The sequence below is a fragment of the Callionymus lyra genome, chromosome 4 (genome assembly GCF_982586985.1).
Source record: "Callionymus lyra chromosome 4, fCalLyr1.hap1.1, whole genome shotgun sequence".
Lineage (NCBI taxonomy): Eukaryota > Metazoa > Chordata > Actinopteri > Syngnathiformes > Callionymidae > Callionymus > Callionymus lyra.
In genome coordinates, this window is record NC_141821.1 from 31,769,075 (window position 1) to 31,784,920 (window position 15,846).

At 38.9% G+C, this 15,846-nt stretch overlaps 3 protein-coding genes across 3 annotated transcripts; all 3 read left to right on the top strand.

Moving 5' to 3' along the window:
• The first annotated feature begins 1,612 nt into the window (after positions 1-1,612).
• Positions 1,613-7,296, top strand: eno3 (enolase 3, (beta, muscle)). Its single transcript, XM_087789789.1, has 14 exons — positions 1,613-1,752; positions 4,271-4,360; positions 4,440-4,535; positions 4,606-4,664; positions 4,745-4,814; positions 4,887-5,020; positions 5,129-5,245; positions 5,494-5,599; positions 5,670-5,867; positions 5,965-6,047; positions 6,554-6,678; positions 6,746-6,854; positions 6,926-6,984; positions 7,049-7,296. The coding sequence occupies exons 2-14, from the start codon at positions 4,276-4,278 to the stop codon at positions 7,116-7,118; spliced, it is 1,311 nt and encodes a 436-aa protein (XP_087645915.1). The 5' UTR covers positions 1,613-1,752; positions 4,271-4,275; the 3' UTR covers positions 7,119-7,296.
• A 1,687-nt stretch (positions 7,297-8,983) lies between these two features.
• LOC148082569 (C-type natriuretic peptide 2-like) lies at positions 8,984-10,879 on the top strand. The gene is made up of 2 exons (XM_087790218.1): positions 8,984-8,992; positions 10,577-10,879. Exons 1-2 carry the CDS (start codon positions 8,984-8,986, stop codon positions 10,877-10,879), a joined length of 312 nt encoding a protein of 103 aa, XP_087646344.1.
• Positions 10,880-12,510: 1,631 nt separating this feature from the next.
• Positions 12,511-15,789, top strand: LOC148082570 (stress-associated endoplasmic reticulum protein 1). Its single transcript, XM_087788233.1, has 3 exons — positions 12,511-12,741; positions 13,717-13,792; positions 14,321-15,789. Exons 1-3 carry the CDS (start codon positions 12,658-12,660, stop codon positions 14,359-14,361), a joined length of 201 nt encoding a protein of 66 aa, XP_087644359.1. The 5' UTR covers positions 12,511-12,657; the 3' UTR covers positions 14,362-15,789.
• The last annotated feature ends 57 nt before the right edge of the window (positions 15,790-15,846 follow it).

Consider the following 15,846-nt stretch of genomic DNA (forward strand, 5'->3'; position numbering starts at 1 on the left):
AGTCGTTTAAACTGCAGTGAATGTCAAACCACTTGACGACACTAAATGCTGGAAATATTTACACACATGAACTAGTTTCTTTTCAATTGCTTGCTAACACGAATTGCTTATCAGCCAATCCCATCAATGCATCTTAACAAGGTGAAGTTCAACTCAATCGCCAGGATGAGAAATGAAGGGACTTTTAAAATGGCATTATTGATATTTAAAAAATGCTATCCTCTTTACACACGACCAGCTTTAGGATTTGAAAATATGTTTTTAAAAGGGACTTTCACTGTGAGCAACGATGCTGAGGACAAAAATGCCTCAAAACACTTTTTACAACTACGGGAGCCGGAAAACGTCTGAACGGAGTCGACAAATATGAAGAAACTGTGTGATGCTATCATGTCAAAATGGGGGTTGAATCAAGGCAATATACCCTGCGGTACTAGGAAGGCATATCTTTTTAAACAGGTGAAAAACACAAAAAAACAGCTACCATTTAATGACGCATTTGTAATCCCATGATGGCAGTCAGGTTGTGAGGTATAAATGCTGCTTGGTGGGATCATGTGCAGATATATTTATCAGGAGAGGTTCACGGACCAAAAGCCACTTGGTGTTGCTGCTGTACAGTTAGAGGTGAGTCTAAAGGGTAAGTGTGTGTTTTGGGGTTAATGCCCTTTGCTGTGAAGGCTGAAGCTCTCATGTTTCCACTTTAGATGAACTTTGACCTTCTAACAGAGTAAGGGACCGTCAATGTTGTTCACTGCAGAAAAAAACTGGTGCTCTTTAAAAGATATACATTTTAAATGTCATATCCAAAACTAAGTATTGATGTGCAAATAGAGACTGCATCCCACATTTGTTTTTCTAAAATAAAATCTACACATTCCACACTAATTGATAAACTATTTTTTACCAAATTCATCTTCTCCAATTTTTTAAAATAATTATTTGAATAATTATTTATCATGCGAAAGAAAACCTCCACCACATATCAACGCAATCGATGCCCGGCCCTTGCTTCACATGTTAGTGATATAATATAATAATAATAATAATCTGCCAAAGCTTAATAGACAGGTCAAAATTACATTTGATGAATCACAAAAAACGGTTCAGCATTTTGTTTTTCAGGAGAAATGCTTAAGTTACTTTTAATTAGCAATAAAGTTTTACCTTACCTTACCTTAGATTCAAATTCCATTGCCAAATCATACTCTTACTCTTTTTATTAGCCAACTGCCATAAGAATATAGTTTATTAAAAAGAGATTGAAACCTCAACACTGCTTTGATATTCGCCTTTATCAGTTTTAAAATATACACTGCCACATTACATCTGCTGATGGATAAGATTATTTATTTTATTAATAATGTTTTGCCACTTTGTACTGATTTTAAAGGGTCCAAAGCACATTTAAAAATTGCAGCTTCTTCACAAAAATCATCTCAGGGGCCAGATTAAATCAGTTTGTGGGTCTGATCCGGGGCTTTGCTAGTTGTCCACTATTACGATTATTTGAGCAAATTAATTCAGATTCAAGAAGTGGAATTTGAAGTCAGGACTGCGCTACAGCTTTTTCCGCTGCCCTGCAGCCTGTCACATGCACACGCTCCCTACCCTCCAGCAGGCACTCCTCCCTCCGTGCACGTCTATAAAAACTCCTTTGTCCGGACAGACGGACACTTTCCACGTCAGTCGGACTGTCAGACGGACGCACTGTTGGCCAAAGACTACGCCCACTTCTGAGCTCAGTTGAAGGTAGGCTTGTCAAACCGGTGAGGAGTTTAGTTTCAGGCTTCACTCGAAACTTGTTTTTCACCGAGAGCTACTTCCTGCTTTTACTTTGAAGGGCTCGCCTTATACCCTGACCTCTAGGAGCGCGCGGTGGACGATTTCCTTTACATTCTATAACATATATTATTTAAGAATTTAAGTACATCAAAAATAAATTCAGAGACTGCTTAAACGTAGCTTGACCTTCACAAGGTCAAAGAAGGTGAATCTGGTGGATCGAGTGAATGGACTAAAGTTCTCTGATAGTGTCTCTGATAGTGTCTCTGATAGTGTCTCTGGTAGTGTCTCTGATAGTGTCTCTGATAGTGTGGGGGAAGACGCCGTCAGTCAGATACAGATCACGAAGAACCATTGAATACACAGAAGAAAAACAAACTATAACCCTCCATAGCCACAGGGCAGTGACAGTTACTTGAGGATCAGACCGACATAGTGGCGTAACCTTGACAACATGAAGGTTGGCAGCAGCATCAGCATAGTAACTCACTTTATATAACTTTAAGTTAAATTAGTTTTGAGTAAAGTGTGTTGACAACGTTAGATCTGTTAATATATTCTTAGATTTTATAGATAGACTTTATTAATCCCTCTGGAGATCTCCTTCGGGAAACTAAGAATTAAGAATTAAGAATTGATTTTGGAAAAAGTGAAGAGGGGAGCAGTTGGATGTTGTCTGGCTGACCAATGTGTACACAACTGGAAGATATTCACTTTCTGTTGGAATTCATCACACTGTGGCATAGATGCTAACAGTATTACTTCATGAGTCGGAGGCTGTACATCATGTACCTGCTACAGTACAGAGAGGGCGTGAGAGAACTCCTTGCCTATGGAATGTGTCCTCTTAACATTAACAAGGGCCTCATGTCTGAAAAAGAGTAGAATCTGAGCTTTGAACAATTCCACAGGTCAGAAGGTGCGAGTGTGTGTGTGCATGTGTGTGTTAAAGTAAGTACATGGACAGTAAAGTCTCTGTAAAGGGCAAGTTGGGTATCAGGTGTATTTTAGAATTCTCAGCTGTGCTTAACTTATCAAGTAATTATCAAGGGATGAATTACAACCCCAGATGAAAATCAATATGATAGCTGGAGTGTTTGTAACAAACATTTTCTTAACAGAATAACTTTTAAAAAACACTTTCTTAACCCTGATATACGGCTGGAAGTTGATATAAATAAACTCGACTAGCTATTAAAGCACTCCATTCATATTATAACACGTTACTTAGTTACCAATAGTTTGTAGCAACAAGCTTACTTGAACAGCACAATACGTGTGCGTGCGAGAACCGGGAGCTCACGCCCCAACTTGTCATAGTCTTCTAATGGATGAAGGATCCAGACTACATACCATGGAAATATTGGAATCTGGTCCTTTGCGAAATCATTTGCTGAAACTTCATTGACATCTGCTTATGGCATAAGATGAAGTTAATGACTATCTTAAACTTTCTTTAGACATAAGTAGTCTTTATTATGACTTTATTTAGTTGTATTTTATATTACTAATCCTATATGAACTTGGAGGTCAGTGCTGTAGCTGCCATCCTATTGGTTCATGTCTTATCACTGCTGGTCAAAGTTCCTCAGTTTGCACAGAATCTTGACTGGCAACACATTTTTATGTGATAACATTAATCTTGGGGTGGGTACTACATTTTACTGAACTCTGGAGGATGTTACTAGATCATAAAGTCCCAGCAGGACTTCACATGTGAGGAAGATACTTAAGACTGCTCTTTAGTTATCACAGTTCGAAGTGGCAGTTGGTCAATTTGCCAGTTGTCAAGTGTGTGCATGTCTATCTCTAACCTATCATTACATAATGACAAGCTCCAGACCACGACCTCTGAGGAACAAGTCACATTAAAGGTCATAAGAGGCCTCAAACACACACACACACACACACATAGTATTAATAACCTTGTGGAGGGCAAAACTCTCTTCCTCATTCTGACCCCTCCTCTGTTACCACTTTGGTCATTTCTTGCCCTTATTGGCTGATTGAGGTGCTTGTTTGAAGGAGAGCTCTCCTGATTGGCTGGAAGTGTCCTGGGCTGGAACATTCCAGGAGCTCAGAACCTGCTGCAATCTGTCATAGAGGCACCATGGCAATACATAGGATTACTGCTGCAGCAGGTCAGACACACACATGTGTGCGTACATGCACACATGCTCATAGATTCTTAAATGAATGTCTCTAACTCTATATAGATACTTATTAATAGGGCTTCTAAAGACCTTACGTTGTGTCTGAATTGTTGGTGTTTTTGAGGTCACTTGTCACTTACAGTATGTATGTATGTGTATATATATATATATATATATATATATATATATATATATAATATATAAATGGTTGGGAGTTATCTTGTAGATACAGAAGTCTCTATCTGTTAGTTGACTTGATTACTGACCACAATGTTGTGTCTTCAGTGCTTGTGTTTACAGAAAACACTCCTAACCCTTCTCTCTCCTTTCAGTCAGGATGTCCATCACAAAGATTCACGCCCGGGAGATCTTGGATTCCCGAGGAAACCCCACAGTTGAAGTGGACCTGTGGACTGCCAAGGGTTAGTGCATCATGTCCAAATAATGCAATGTAGGAACAATTGAGATTGAGCGTTCTGACTTCTGATCACGTCTCTTCAGGTCTCTTCAGGGCAGCAGTTCCTAGCGGTGCATCAACAGGCATCCATGAGGCTCTGGAACTCCGTGATGGAGATAAGAGCCGCTATCTTGGCAAAGGTATGAAAATCTGTGTTTAAAGCAAACCTAGGGATCGCCGTCCTCTGTTTCACATCCTTCTAATATGCAGGTACAACCAAGGCTGTGGGTCATGTGAACAAGGACATTGCACCTGCGCTGATTGCAAAGGTACACATTACTTTATGTTCCTCTGGAAAGACCAAATATATAAATATAGCAAAATAAAATCTGTTCTTCCATCTGTCTAGAACTTCAGCGTTGTCGAACAAGAGAAGATCGACAACTTCATGCTGGAGTTGGATGGCACTGAGAACAAATGTGAGTGATTTGATGTCTTCACCACTAACTCCTCCGTGAGACTCGGACTCTGATGTCTTTTCGTCACTTCAGCTAAGTTTGGTGCCAATGCCATCCTGGGCGTGTCGATGGCCGTCTGCAAGGCTGGAGCAGCGGAGAAAGGGGTTCCGTTGTACCGCCATATTGCAGATCTGGCAGGAAACAAAGACGTCATCCTTCCTGTTCCTGTAAGTAACAGGGAAAAACCAATTATCATTAAAATGCTTTGAGCAATAATCACGCTTGTGGTTTACTGTGGTTGTGTCTGAGTATCTTTTTATTTGTCTCATCTTCAGGCCTTCAATGTGATCAACGGAGGCAGCCATGCCGGAAATAAACTGGCCATGCAGGAGTTCATGATCCTCCCTGTTGGAGCTTCCAACTTCCATGAAGCCATGAGGATTGGAGCTGAGGTGTTTGAGATTTTTATGTTTCTAATGTTAGCAGCTGCTGCTCGTGGCTCAGCTTATTGATAAAACATTTTTACGTCACAAAGTTTAAGAATCCACTCTATATCTGGATGAGATTTGTAGAATATCATATCTGGTAAAATGAGGAGCAGGATCATTGAGCAATGTTTTACACAGATGTGGTTAAACCAAAAACATATGTAATGACTAGACACAGACATAAATGTTTCTCAAATAATTGTTTTCATCAGATTTACCACAACCTGAAGAATGTGATCAAGGCCAAGTATGGCAAGGATGCCACCAATGTGGGTGACGAGGGCGGCTTTGCACCCAACATCCTGGAGAACAATGAGGGTATCTCACTGTCATTTGCTTTTAAAGAGTATAGTAGAAGTTCCGGATCAATAACCTTGTATCTCTGCAGCTCTTGAGTTGTTGAAGACTGCCATCGAGAAGGCCGGATACCCCGACAAGATAATCATCGGGATGGATGTGGCTGCATCCGAGTTCTTCCGCAGCGGAAAGTACGATCTGGATTTCAAGTCACCTGATGACCCAGCCAGACACATCAGTGGTGAAAAGCTGGGAGATTTGTACCGCAGCTTTATCAAGGGCTATCCAGGTACCTGGACTTTTGTTTCTCAGGAATTAAGCCCAATTCCAAAAATCCAGGTTCCTTAAAAGTGCTTCTAACATGGCCTCTTTTTCTCGCTCTCAAGTCCAGTCCATTGAAGATCCATTTGATCAGGATGACTGGGAACAGTGGTCCAAGTTCACTGCTTCAGTTGAGGGGCACATCCAGGTCAGTGTGGTATTTGTTTGAACTGGAAATTTTTAAGATGGGGTTCCCACACAAAACACTGTAAAGTCTTCAAAATATAGAAAGAAACATAAATGTTTAAAGTATATGTCCTTACTTTTATACACGTTTTAATATTTATACTTTTTTAAGCATGTGGGGAAATTATTTACATTTTTCTGTTTGTATATAAAGACATGCTTGCTGCCTCATATTTTCTCATTTTAGATGACCATGGGATATTTTTTAGCCCAAGAATCTTCAAAAGCAGGACTGTTGGTCACTTCTGTCTTCTCCATGTCAGAAACATGTCGATTAACTGCTCACTGGCAAATGATTAAATACATTTTATTTTAAACCATATTATACTTAATCCATTCTTTCCTTGCCTTCAATTTTCGAGGACTCCCTTAGCGCCCTCTGTTGGCCCCCAGGGGGACCGCAGCTCGCACTTTGAAAAACCACTGGTTTGAGACACAGAAGAATATTGAAAGAGTGTTTGTAATCAGATTGTCGGAGACGACCTGACTGTCACCAACCCCAAGAGGATCCAGCAGGCTGTGGACAAGAAGGCCTGCAACTGCCTGCTGCTCAAGGTCAACCAGATCGGCTCTGTGACCGAGTCCATCAGGGCGTAAGACATTGATGTCTCCTCTACTTGTCTGGCTCTCTTTCTTTCCACTTAACCCTCTGTCTCTCAGGTGTAAGCTGGCACAGAGCAGCGGCTGGGGTGTGATGGTCAGCCATCGTTCCGGAGAGACTGAAGACTGCTTCATCTCAGATTTGGTTGTTGGACTCTGCACTGGACAGGTGAGCTGTCACTGCCTGCCCACGCTTTGATTCTACCAGTCCCTTAAACTTCTTTGTGTTCTGACTCACAGATTAAGACTGGCGCCCCCTGCAGGTCAGAACGTTTGGCCAAATACAATCAGCTGATGAGGTAAGACATTCTTTCTCCACTTGTTTTATGGGTGACAGTCTAAAGACAAAACCATGACCTGCAGGATTGAGGAGGAGCTGGGAGACAAGGCCAAGTTTGCCGGCAAGGACTACCGCCACCCCAAGATCAACTAGACTATCAGAACCCTGCTGGTCCCTAAATCCAGACCGACTGACTGACCAACTGCTGATCCAGAAGACCTTGGACGAGAGGCCAGGGTCACGGTGGTTTGACGCTGCCTCTTACTAGATGTAATTCCATTGTTTTCTATGCAAACACCAAGATGCAATAAAGGTTGTAAAGTAAAACAAAGATCTGGCTCATCTCTCATTAAAATCTCTTTTATTAACTGATGCAAGCGGATGTTGATTAAGTGTAAACCGAAAATAAATACCATAAATTAAATGTGGTTGATGTTTTATTTAAAGTCTACTTCGTTTCGAAAAACTGTCTTGTTTCTATCTTTAGACATTATTTGTAATTAAGGTTTAATAAGAACGGATACACCGTGGCCAACGGTATGTGTTTAAAAATACATTTGTTTTGGACACGGAGACTGACTTTGCCACACACCACGATGGAGGCCGTTATTCATGCTCGCACACACACTCTCCGCTGTGACGTCAATGCTGACAGGTCGAGGGAGTCTGGGATGAAGGCAGCTTGTTGCCTGGTGATGACCATCAGCCGTGTGAAACCCTACTGTCTAGCTGAAGGGACTCCAGCTCAACTGACCGAAAAGATATGTCTGACTCGGTTTACTTGGTGTAATTTCTGGGAACTAGTTTTGATATCAAGACATTTGCTGAACATGTCCCAGGAAAATGATTTAATTTTCTACAGACCGTTATGTATCAAATATCATCATGTTTCAGGGTAAATTGAAGATTTAGCTGCATTCTATGTATACTTGGGATGGATGTCGGCATGAAACAAACTTGTGAAATTTTCTTATTCAATATACCTAATGGTGTTGGCTAAGTTATTGTTTCTTGTTGTTTATTAGATTGAATACCCTACATTTTAACACCTTTTCATTTCAATGATTGACAAGTGAGTATGGCCATGTGTTTTATTCTTCTGGAACAAAAGGCTCTGTTAGGTTACTGAATCTGTTTGACCCTGATCACTGAACACAAAAGGAGACATGGATGAGGTCAGAGATTTATTGATGTTGAAGACAAAACCGTTAAAATAAACTGACATTGAGATAATGTGCGGTTGTGCCCAGACACACAAATATTTGCAGGAAATGTCAAATCCTTCTATATTTTTAAATCTAACTCTAAACCTCTGCAAGTGTAAGTAAGTAATGCTTATTTCTAGAGCGCCTTTCTAGACCAGGGTCACAAGTGTTGTGGTTTTAATTCCAACAGAGAAAAAGTTTTAAAATTGAGACTTTCTCAAGATCGAAAAGAGTGTAGTTGCTAAAATACACAACTTTTATTAAGCCTTTTTCAGCAGAAAATATACAAAGATAAAAGAAGTTTCAGGGGACATTAGTGCTGACAAAGGAAGTAATAATGCACCTGTATGAGTCTTTCTCACCTTGAAGCAAGCGAAAGAAACCAGGACACTTGATTTAAAAAAAGAAATGTGTTATGATGAGTTATTTTTGTCCAACTGTTTTAGTGGTTCAACATTTGGGGGTTGCAAGAATGTGGTGTGTGCGTGCGTCACAACACACACCAACAGAGACACCCAGTAAGAATAGCTCATCAATCAACTAATAACAGAGAAAGAGAGTTCCAATCACAACATGAGTGTGTGTGTATGTGCGCGAGCGTTTTATATGTGTCTAATGACGTCAGAGATGCCCCTCTCAATAGGAGGCGGAGTTTTGTCTGTGCGGGACAAAGGCAGCGGGGGGTCATTAAACAGACCCACACACACTCACCTTTCCACAGCATCATGTGAATCAGTAGCCCCGCCTCCTTTCACAGGAAATAGTTGCTAAGAACCACTCCGTAGCGGTGGAGACACTTTACGAGTGGGCGGGATGAAACAGGTCAGAGGTCACAAGTGCCTGACATTGGATGGAGAAAGTCATGTTATCATAATATTTGGGTCAAAGACGAATATTATTTGTATCAATGAGAAGGAATAGGTGATGGTTGAACATATTATAACTCAGTTTTCAGAGCATAAAACACGCCAGAGTTTGAATTTTAGAGATGAGTTGTAAGGACTAAAATCGTAGCAGAAACAGGCTGATTCATCCAGGATTGTAAACTTAAGATACCATTTAGAGTGAAAAGGAAAATATAGGCCCGATAAACAACCAGATAAGAAGTCCAAGGTAGACGAACATTGTGAAATGATGAGTAGTTATGATGATGGGAAGATATTTTATGCTTCTTAGACGGTTTGACATACTTGTACTTGTATTATATATTATATTGTATTATGTATTATGTATACTTCTATTTAGAAAAAATGTCATCTTTGATTGGAACTGAATCTCATCAGGGTTTGTGTTTCACAGTGTATGTATCACTTTCAGTAAGGCTAAGAATCCACACACTACACAAACATTAGTCAGTGCAATGCTGATGATAAAATCTCATCACTTGGTATCATTGTCCATCTGCATGTGTGAGTGTGTGTCCGTGTGTGTGTGACCGTTGTTGGGGGTAACAGAAGTAAGAATGTGTGACATCACAGTGATGAGACATATAAAAGTCTTGTCTTGTCTTCAGGCCACAGACGCGTCCCAACTCTGAGGACTTCAAGAAATCCTGACTCCAATAATTATTAAGACAAGTTATTGTTAGAAACAAACGGATTATTGTCCAAAAGAAACCATAGTTGGAAAGCTACTGGATATATATTTTTGTTTTTTTTTGCCATTTGGAAAAGTTAAATTGAAAGTTTTCATCAGTAAGTTTTACATCTTTTTCTTTAATTGTGTCACTTGTTTTGTCACAATAATTCAATATTTATTGATGTGAAGGTTCCGATTATACCTACTAATCCTCTTAATTGATTAGATATTAGTTTGCATACTAGTACTAACAACTGCAACGCAAAATAATTTGTATGTGCTATGAGTAAACCAATTTTAAAATGATTAATACAATAAATTAAGACATACTTTATTATGAATGTTTATTATTGAATATATTCAGAGCGGCTTATTAATTGTATAAATAGAAACAATGTGATTTGATTTTATGCAACATACAAAATCTGATTTCAACAACTGTAGAACAGCAATTTTCAACATGTTCCTACTTTCATCAGATGTGCACAAATTGAGCCAAATGTTCTGAAACATGGTGTCCATGTTTGCAAAAGTTGTGATCAAAATGACTGCAAACCAACTGTCATGTACTTCACTTCAGTATTCAAAGAATCACACTGAACTTATTTTCTAATGAAAAATAATATTTTCTTCTTTATGAGATGGCTTCATCACCCCTTCTCGCTGCTCTTCTACTCGCCGTATTGTTTGTTGCTGTTGAGCCAAGACCATCTCACAAAAGAGAGGATATGAAGGTTTGTAAACTGAATATTTTACTTAGATATGATTTACCTGTGATTTCTTTAACAATGATATTCATATAATATACATTTTCTAACACATTTCTAGATCCTGAACTCCTTGTTCGGCACTCGTCTCTCCTCTCTTATTGTGGCCCCGGCACCATCTGGCGCCAATACAGAGGGTTCTGCTCAACAGCCTGCACCTCCAGTCTTTGTAGGACTGGTCCCAGTCCAAGAGGCCAGAACAGGTCCGGATAGTAGACATAAGAAGGTTCCAAAGTTTTTTTTCGACTTCTTGCAGCGTCAAGCAAAGATGGGGAGAAGAAATCGAAAGTCGATGGTTGGAGGGAGAGGATGCTTTGGGATGAAGATGGACCGGATTGGTTCAATCAGTGGTTTAGGTTGTTAAAGTGGGATGCCATGGGAGCAGCTGCGCTGCAACAAGCCCATGATCAATTTAAGCTACGAAACTAGATGATAGTTTCCCAAGATAATCGCTGTCCTCTCGAATGCTTGTTACCATGGTGACCATGAAGAGGGTGCTAATGCACATCCCTTTTTCCTAACCATGTGGCATCATCGCCCGCGACTGATCCGAATTTGACCAGCATGACCTTTGACATGGGGAATCCCATTTCCACGTCAGACATCTCATGTGGGAACTTTACTAATGTTCACGGCTTGAAATGGCCAATGACTGACCTTTGACCCCTGGCTACCTCACAGTCAGAAGTATGTTGTGTGTGTGCGAGACTCAGAACACTGGTGTTCAAGTGTGTAGTGCATAACAGATATTGTGAAAGACAATGTACTTTCCTTTTTTTCCAGGACAAACGTGTGTTTTTTAAACATGCAGGTAACCAGTGTTTTGTAATGTGTTAATGATTTTTCAACGATCATGTTTTGAAACATGTAGGAGTGTATGTACAATGTGTGTGTGGAACAGCATGTTTATGACATGTAATGAGTGCAGTCATTATACTTGCTGCAGATAAAATAAAGCAGATAAACATATTATTGATCGTTTATTTTAAAGAAGTTTCATCTCATTCTTTCCTGTTGTTGTCATGCAAATGTTTTGTAGTGGCTGCATCTCAGTGGGTTCAGTATGCTGATGTGCCACATCTGGGTAGACTGAAACTAGCTTCAGATTAAAGGCAGAGGTTTCTCTACTCACTGTACACATGATTTATTTATATATCCTGTTCTGTGAATGGACTTTACTAAAACTACATCGTGAGGATTGGGTCATTTTTTATAATAATATATGGACAGAAGTAAACCTTCAAGGTTGTTTTTTTTACAATGTGGCCAGTAGATCAGGCCATGATTGTGAAGAAAAACAACATATAAACACTTTAAAGGACAAAGGGATAAATCCCCCAAAGGGCATACTTTCCTTCGTAAAAAAACAAAAACACAACAAAAAACATCCAAATACTCAAACATACTGCTCATCTATAATGTCAACCTTGTATTAAAAGCCCAGACATGAGAAAGCGTTCCTTGTAGTTACTCTGGGTAGTTAGGGTACCTTGATATTTTTGTACTAAAATATTTTCATAAAACTTGTGATGACACATCTTAAAACTAGTTGCATGACTCATATACTGTGAGGTGTCTTCTTTGATTTTTATTTTCACTGTAAAAGTTCTTGATGGTGTGAACATGCTACATATCGCGCTGGTTGTGGTGGGGGGTTCAAATTACGTTACAAAAACAAAGATATGTTATTTACAAAGCAGTAATAACGCATATTCTATTTCATTATATACAATCGGATTCATTACCTCATCGGTATCCATCCTTCATTCAGCCAATGGAAATCTGGAAACAGAAAATTCGTCCAACTGCGGCAAACTGCTGAAGGGATATCAAAATCCCTTTTCCTGCAATGGTGTCAAAATGTAACTGAAACGAAGCAGTTATTTCAAGCGGTGGGTGACATATTACTGTGCACTTCTCCTATGAATCCACTAGAGGGCCGTCTTTCCCAGTCTGTGGAGCGGCGTGTTGTCACGTGACGTGTCCGTTAGCTCCACGGGCTAGTGGCTACTAGCTGGTTCACACACACCGGTGTCGGGACACGATCGACCAGGAGTCGCCGGCTGACCAGCACGCTCCTCGTTCGTTACCTGCTGGTTTCTACTTCGTCCTCCCGGTTTGGACCGGACCTGAGCCAGAGTCATGTCGGCGGTGCAGCGGATGAAAGTGGCGAACGAGCGACACAGCAAGACCATCACACAACGGGGGCACGTCCAGAAGACATCGGTAACCATTGCATATCCCATTCGTTTTCTTTCGCATTTTGAGTTGTTTTATGTTTATGAATTCAGAAACCCAATGAAGTAAGTGTGTGGTTACAAAATATATTCTGAAATAACCATTGGAATGAGCGTAATGCTAACCATGCTAACGCTAGTAGTGTGTCACAATCACGCCAGCAAACCGTTACATTAAAATGAACTCTTTTGTTCTTGTCAACGGTGCTTCCCAAATACCACATTATCACGAGAGAAACATAGTTTGTATTTCAAACCAAAAGGTAAACGCGTGCCCTAATTCAAATAAGTGTCAATGAAATGCATTTCAGTATATAGTTCCTTTTAAATATCTTTGTCTCTTTTCTATTGACTGACCCCTGGTTAATATATATATATATATGTATATCTGTTTGCAGAAGCATTAGGTTCAAGGGTTTTCACGGATCATGGTGTAATTATATTATTGATTAATTAATTAGAGGACAATCCAAACATCATTAATACGCGAACCATTGGCTTTTATTTTGGTTATTTTTGAGTGTTTTCTGAAGTAAATATGGTGGCTTGCCTCTTTTGCACTATATAACCAAATAGCTGTCATTTTTTTCAGTAAATTATAATTTACATAATAATGGAAGCATACAATCAAGAGCGAATTATTAACTCTTGCTGGGGATATTTTAGGTCTGCAAACCGTGAATAAAATAAAAACTTGGACAGTAATTGTTGTGGCTTTCTATTTAATCTAAACATTTTAACTATCTTAGTACTTTGACAGAAATAAAGCTCACTGTACAAATTTACCTTCTCAGTAATGTTTGGTTGACCTGATTTTTCCCCTTTTGAGTTTGACTATTTAAAATGTCTTCAAAACCTTTGATACTAATCATTATAAAGCATGATTTGTTTTTTGTTATTTTCTCACTACATCAGCTTTCATGATATTTTACAAACCGCGATTAATCTGATTTGTATATTTCAGCGGCCTGTGAATGAGGACAAGTCTCCGGTGGGCCCATGGTTGCTGGCCCTCTTTGTCTTTGTCGTTTGTGGATCAGGTGAGCTCACCTGTTTGACATTTGTGGTTTGATTATTTATTATTATAAAAAATTGTTTCAACTTAACATGTGTATGACATGGAGTGTTATCTATAGACAGTGTTTGGGAGCCCAATACTATCAGTTGAGTTCTTCCCTATAGATGATAGACACCTGACAGGACATTAAAGCAAAGCTTATAGAATCAATAAAGGATTAAAGTCATGCCAGTTCAGTGTGAGTGTTTTTCCTTTTCTGTCTCTTTTATCCCTAATGCAAGACATTTTAAATAAATAGATAGATAAAACATTATTGATCGCTCTGGAGGTCTCCTTTGGGAAATTGTTTTCCCAGCCACTACACAGCAACACAGACGATAGATTTATAAAGAACAAGAACAGAGTGAAATAAAAAAGCGCAAGACCACACAATCTAAGTCTAAAGATTAATAATATAAATCAAAGACAAAGGATACAAAGATTAACATGATGCATTCTACACTTTAGTGGACCAAAATACTTTTTAATCCAATTGGTTTCTATCTTGCAGCCATCTTCCAGATCATCCAAAGCATCAGGCAGGGGATGTGATGAGCCTGAAGTCCAGACCCCGTCATGGAGTTGGTGTTAGGTGGTCATCTGATTATCATGCCCACCAAACCAAACACAAATACTTGTGCACACACAAAATACTCACACTGTTTGCAGTAAATTCATTTTGCCATTGTTGATATTTTGGACTTTCTTTACTGTTGACGGTTCCAATCAGACATTTGTTATTGATCATTCAAATCAGTCCATGTGTCAATGATATATTTTGGTTGTTGTTGATGGTGGGTTTGTTCAAGTTTGTTTTGTTCTCAAAGGAACATGCCACTCTTTTTAACAATAAAATGTTCGCTCGCTCCAATTGACAACATCAATATCATCACTTTTTCATCATTTATTATAAGCTCTGGTCGGAGAGAAGTAGAAGTCACTAACAACCAGTTGAAGTAACTTTCTGAATGTTTCCACTTATACAACAGGAGAAATGCATCTCTTGTTTACGGTCAGAGAGATTTGTGAATTAAGTGTTAGAAAGAAGAGAGAAATCTGAGTTTTATGCTCCATCATCTTGGATTTTTTATTCAGTAGATGGCAATTTAGGTATAATTTTGCGTAATTAAACATTTGTAACAAAATACTTTTGAAACATTGTAATTTAAATGGTTACATTTTGTGGTTATGAAAACGTTTGATTTGGCTAGTTGAGAGTTCTCGAATTTGTTTAAAACTCGCCATTTTTAGCAAGAATACATTAATTCTCACCAACATTACTCTTAAAGACCTCTGCTGTTATATATACATGCCAATGGTTTTCAATCATCTTTACGAAGCACATGAAGGTTATTGTCAATTATATTTAGCCCTTAATGCAATAATAACTGTTGGTGACTTGGATTAATGGTGTCATACAATATGGTTTTGTTTTTTAAATCCCACTCCAGAATTTCTGCTAACAGATGTGGTATAAAACAAAAACGAAAATTATAATTTAAAGTAAGCTACTTTTTATTACATTTTAATTAGATTTTTGTGGGAAAGTACATTGCAATTACATCATACTTTTTTAAAAAAAACTCAAAGCTTAGAATGACAGATTGGTCACAACAAATGTGAGTTTTTATCTTTCCCCTGAGAAATTTGTTTCTGAAATGTGCAAAAAAAGCTCTGGGTAGCCTGAAATGTTAACTTGAAATCTTTGTGGTTCTGTGAAGCTCTTTTTAGCAGGAACTAAAGTGTACTTCCTGCTGATAATCATCGACCTCATTTCTTGTCTCAACGCTACACCTGGCTTCCTGTGTCATCTCACGATGCTTTAGTTCCTATATTTATGTTCTGAATCTGATGGAATTTATCTGAGCTGTGAAGAAACACGGATGTTCAATTGCATCTTTTCTGGGCGTTTGTTAAAAATGTGAAAATCTTGCAGCCTCTTGCTTTTCTAAAATCAATAAACTCAGATATTTTTCTCTACTTTTTGAATGTTTTAAATTATTCTTAAATGAACAGCTTATGTTATCTTTATTGTAC

What these genes read in the sequence shown, in the direction of transcription:
- eno3 (XM_087789789.1), top strand. Translation starts at nt 4,276, where the DNA reads ATGTCCATCACAAAGATTCACGCCCGGGAGATCTTGGATTCCCGAGGA. An exon ending in GGATGGCACTGAGAACAAAT is followed by an intron (nt 4,815 to 4,886) that starts GTGAGTGATTTG and finishes TCGTCACTTCAG; the next exon opens with CTAAGTTTGGTGCCAATGCC. An exon ending in CATCCTGGAGAACAATGAGG is followed by an intron (nt 5,600 to 5,669) that starts GTATCTCACTGT and finishes GTATCTCTGCAG; the next exon opens with CTCTTGAGTTGTTGAAGACT.
- LOC148082570 (XM_087788233.1), top strand. Translation starts at nt 12,658, where the DNA reads ATGTCGGCGGTGCAGCGGATGAAAGTGGCGAACGAGCGACACAGCAAG. An exon ending in GGCACGTCCAGAAGACATCG is followed by an intron (nt 12,742 to 13,716) that starts GTAACCATTGCA and finishes TGTATATTTCAG; the next exon opens with CGGCCTGTGAATGAGGACAA. An exon ending in CTTTGTCGTTTGTGGATCAG is followed by an intron (nt 13,793 to 14,320) that starts GTGAGCTCACCT and finishes TCTATCTTGCAG; the next exon opens with CCATCTTCCAGATCATCCAA.